The sequence below is a fragment of the Vigna radiata genome, chromosome 7 (genome assembly GCF_000741045.1).
Source record: "Vigna radiata var. radiata cultivar VC1973A chromosome 7, Vradiata_ver6, whole genome shotgun sequence".
NCBI classification, from domain to species: Eukaryota; Viridiplantae; Streptophyta; class Magnoliopsida; order Fabales; family Fabaceae; genus Vigna; species Vigna radiata.
This window is the reverse complement of record NC_028357.1, coordinates 42,828,581-42,832,971: the sequence shown is the minus strand read 5'-3', so window position 1 is coordinate 42,832,971 and position 4,391 is coordinate 42,828,581. Positions and strand designations below refer to the sequence as shown.

The 4,391-nt window shown below is 37.8% G+C and overlaps 1 protein-coding gene across 2 annotated transcripts; it reads left to right on the top strand.

Annotated features, from left to right (window-relative positions):
• The first annotated feature begins 213 nt into the window (after positions 1-213).
• LOC106768246 (probable serine/threonine-protein kinase PIX7) lies at positions 214-4,133 on the top strand. 2 transcript variants are annotated; one of them, XM_014653272.2, is made up of 6 exons: positions 214-623; positions 1,583-1,902; positions 2,003-2,138; positions 2,797-2,930; positions 3,008-3,131; positions 3,318-4,133. In XM_014653272.2, exons 1-6 carry the CDS (start codon positions 554-556, stop codon positions 3,764-3,766), a joined length of 1,233 nt encoding a protein of 410 aa, XP_014508758.1. In that variant the 5' UTR covers positions 214-553; the 3' UTR covers positions 3,767-4,133. The 2 variants fall into 2 exon arrangements, with proteins under 2 accessions (XP_014508758.1, XP_014508757.1); XM_014653271.2 differs by having other exon boundaries at positions 214-695.
• The last annotated feature ends 258 nt before the right edge of the window (positions 4,134-4,391 follow it).

Here is a 4,391-nt window from a genome sequence, read left to right as displayed (position 1 = left end):
GGAGAAAAAACAAAATGATGAAGTAAATTAAGAAATTGTTGCAAAAGTTATAATTCAAAATAGACGGTAGAAGAAAAGGTGGAAATATAATGTTAAAGAAACATAAAGTAAAATACATGGTTCTGTGTAATGAATAAAAAAAAGTATGCGTATTAGCTGTTTGAAAATATGTGGTACTTGTGTTGTGGGTATAAAGGGTTGATGAATGAATGAATGGCGGTGAAAGGCATGAAGGAGGCACTCCAAAAAAAATGCTAAAACTTTGTTGGACATGAGGTTTTATGTTGTGTTTTGGTAATTTCAAGCACAAAGGTAAAAACAGAGGGTGAGAGAGAGTGTGTGTGTGTGAGAGAGTGTCCCATTCCCATCCCCCACACAAAAGGTGGTGGGAAAAAAGTTCTTTTTGTACACACTGCGATGATGGCGATGATGATGCCTGCAATCTCCAACACAAACACAAACACCATCTCTTTCTCTTCTCTCTCTCTTATCACTCTCTTCTTTCTTTGAAGCCAACCATGGTTAACATCTTCTCCCTCAGTCCGTGATTAATATGAAAGTTGTGAGCATGGAGACAGAGAAGAAGTGCGGTTGCTGGGCTGTCCTTAAACGCGGTGTTAGAGGTGCGTGCAAACCTTCAGCTTCCAGAGACTCTGCTAACACTATCCCTCGTACTAGTCTCGTTTATGATGCAGGTACATACACAACACAACATAACCAATTTTTTTCCACCTTGGAGAATTCTTCATCTTCATTGTGAATCTCAACCACTGTATTGTTTAGTGTCACTCTTCTCTCGCTAACACCACTGAATGATGTTTCAAATTTGGCCACATCCCATGAGTCTCTTCTCTGCTTTTGTTTACTTTCTTCTTTCCTGAAGCTTAAAGTTTCTTCTTCCTTCTAATTCGGAAATAAAAGTTTGTGGTTTTGCAGTACTGTATTTAGAATTTAGGCCTGACTTATCCCCCACAAACTTGATTTGTAAGTGGAGAGATGCCTAAGCTATATAAGCTCTTATTGGGCACAGTCTTTAGCCAATGTAGGACTTGATTTTTTTGAAATACCTGATTCTGGGTTTGCTTGAAATCATGGAGTTTTCTGGGATGGTTATTTTTTTATATAAAAAATGAACTTTCCGTGGCAGGCATTTTTATGGAGTTTAATTATGACGTGGGTAGTTAAAAAGATGGATCTTTTTCAGCTTTATCGCTGTGCTTTCTCAGAACCCTTTTCTTCATCTTCTTGTTTCAGACACTGTAAGCATAGCTAACTGCATGATTGCTTCGAAGGAACGTGGGGTGGTGCGCAGAGCAAACTGAGCTACTCCCCCTTGTAAAATTAAAAAGGATTTATATTTTTCATTTCCGTAGAGAGTGAATGAGTTTTCTGGAATTTGAAGCTTCACAGATTTTGTGCTTGAAAGTAGAAACTAAGGATTTATTTAATCGTTGTGATATGATGGTTTCGATTGCATTGTCAGATCCAAAACCAAGCTAAATGCAATTATCAGAAATCTTATTCATGAAGTAGTGGGAATTTCAAGAAGGAAGCCTTCACATTCTTTTTTTTACTGATGCAGCAACCGAGACAAGATACCTGAATGCTAGCAATCGAGAACTTTGTCCTCCCCTTGAAGCTCGATTATCTTCTGATAACCCTGATCCCCCACCCCAGGAGAACAAGGCTGCATGCCAGCTCCTTCAATTTTCATTTCAAGAACTTAAAGCTGCAACTGGAAATTTCAGACCTGATAGCATTCTTGGGGAAGGTGGCTTTGGTTATGTTTTCAAAGGATGGATTGAGGAAGATGGAACCTCGCCAGCTAAACCTGGGTCAGGGATTACAGTGGCTGTCAAAAGCTTGAAGCCAGATGGCCTTCAGGGCCATAGAGAATGGGTGGTTAGTAAAATATCTGCTTTGGGTTAGTAGATTTGTGTTGTGATGAGATGTTTAGGATAGGTTGGAGATTGAATTGTAACATGACATTTTGTTGATGCAGGCTGAAGTTGACTTTCTTGGACAGCTTCACCATTCTAACCTTGTGAAACTTATCGGATACTGCATTGAAGATGATCAGCGGCTTCTTGTTTATGAGTTTATGACCCGTGGAAGTCTAGAAAATCATCTATTCAGAAGTTAGTTTCTGCCTTGCCTTGCCTTTCCTTTCTACGTAGAAATTATAAGGACTGCTACATATATGAGATTAAGTGGTAACAGCTTCCAGGTTTCCTGCAAAATCAAACCAAAACTAATGAAGTGATCTGCTTTTGTTAATTTGTGACTTGATGCAACATTGTAGAATTCTTTCTTCACCATCATATATTTTGCATTTTTTTTCCCACTGTAGGAATTATTTACTGGAGCAATTAGTGTGACTTGTATCACAACTGATTATTGTCTTATTTATATAAAAATTAAAATTAGCTAGCAAAATGTTTTGTCATTTATCATGAAGTGTTCTTGAGTAGTAGCAAATGACTTTATATGTTAAAAGGAAAAAAACTATGCATTCTGTGGTAATTGAAAATACTCCATAGAATTAACCACATAAAAATATTACTAGAGGATATTAACAAGAAATTTCATGACTTCATACTCTTTCCGTAATCTTTACTGTTTCATCTAATAACTTTTTCTTTTCACTATTTATTTGCCTTCTCCCCTCATTACTTCCATATTCTTGATGATGATGATAGATCTGGCATAACTTACAACTAGTTATTCTGATCTGGTCCCTTTCCTCTTGATTACTGTATCTAACAATTAAAGTTCCGATTTTGCCACAATTTGAAGGAACCGTACCTCTCCCGTGGCCCAACAGGGTTAAGATTGCCCTTGGTGCAGCAAAAGGATTGGCCTTCCTCCACAATGGTCCAGAACCAGTCATTTATAGAGATTTTAAAACATCTAATATTTTGCTTGATACGGTATGTGGCTACCGAAATAATCCAATCAGTTTCAGAGAAGTTTGTTTTATTACTTATTAACATGTCGTATCTTACAGGAGTATAATGCAAAGCTTTCAGATTTTGGTCTAGCAAAAGCAGGACCTCAAGGAGACAAAACACATGTTTCTACCAGAGTAGTTGGAACTTATGGTTATGCTGCTCCAGAATATGTCATGACAGGTAAGAATGAAACTCTTTAAAGCTTTGGATATGCTGTGGTGAAAGTTGTATTATGGATTACAATTTCTGCTACAACGCAGACATTAAGGCAGCGCATGTTCATCTATTCAGACACCTGTACAAGTCTTTCTAAGACCTATGAGAACTAAACAACTGCATGATTTTCTGTTTGTTTTCTTTTACCAGGGCACTTGACTGCTAAAAGTGATGTTTATAGCTTTGGAGTTGTGTTGCTTGAGATACTAACAGGAAGAAGATCAATGGACAAGAAGCGTCCGAGTGGAGAGCAAAATCTTGTTTCTTGGGCTAGGCCATACTTAGCTGACAAGCGAAAGCTGTACCAGCTTGTGGATCCTCGCCTGGAGCTAAATTATTCTCTAAAAGGAGTGCAGAAGATTTCCCAGTTAGCTTATAGCTGCCTCAGCAGAGACCCTAAATCTCGCCCCAACATGGATGAAGTTGTGAAAGCGCTGACTCCATTGCAGGGGCTTAATGACCTTGCAATTTTGTCTTATCACTCTCGCTTGTCTCAACAAGGGAGACGGAAGAAGAAAGATGGAACTCCACACATCACATACACACAATCCAAGAGCATGAGGGCCTCTCCTTTGAATACCAGCAAGCAGCATCGGTGAGACGAAGAAAATGGTCCTCTTCTTTATTGCTGGCTTAATCATTGATTGAAACCAAGGTTGGAATGCCTCCTTTGTTGTTGTTGTGTGGAGATGGACATTTCAAGCTTACATATTTTTTGGGTGTTTAAAATATGTCAGGGCCAGAAGAATGAGGAAAGAGTGATGAATGATGATACATTGATTTTATTTGAGCTCTTTTATTAGGGAGCTAACCATCAATATGCAAAGAAACTTATAATTTGCTTATGCTGTAACTGAGAATTCCCCTGTATGTATATGAAATGCCTCACTTCTCAGAATGTCTTTTTCAGCGACCTGAATCGATTTGATTATACTACTTCAATTCTAGATTTTATGCATCTTCAAATCTATTGAACCAAATGCCTCACTTCTCAGAAAATTTGTTTGATACTATAAGCATTCTATATCTTCAGCAGCATTTATCGTAATAAGTATTCATTGTATAGACTTTTAGGAATTAAGGCCACTAAAAGCAAAGTTGTTCAACATCTTCTATTGTTTGGACAGATACTTGTTGCAGGCCAGTATATATCCGATTCTATATTCCAATTGGGTAATGTTAAAGAAAAATATCCACGCGAATCAGTATATATACTTGATACCA

What these genes read in the sequence shown, in the direction of transcription:
- LOC106768246 (XM_014653271.2), top strand. Translation starts at nt 554, where the DNA reads ATGAAAGTTGTGAGCATGGAGACAGAGAAGAAGTGCGGTTGCTGGGCT. An exon ending in CTAATATTTTGCTTGATACG is followed by an intron (nt 2,931 to 3,007) that starts GTATGTGGCTAC and finishes CGTATCTTACAG; the next exon opens with GAGTATAATGCAAAGCTTTC. An exon ending in TCCAGAATATGTCATGACAG is followed by an intron (nt 3,132 to 3,317) that starts GTAAGAATGAAA and finishes TTCTTTTACCAG; the next exon opens with GGCACTTGACTGCTAAAAGT.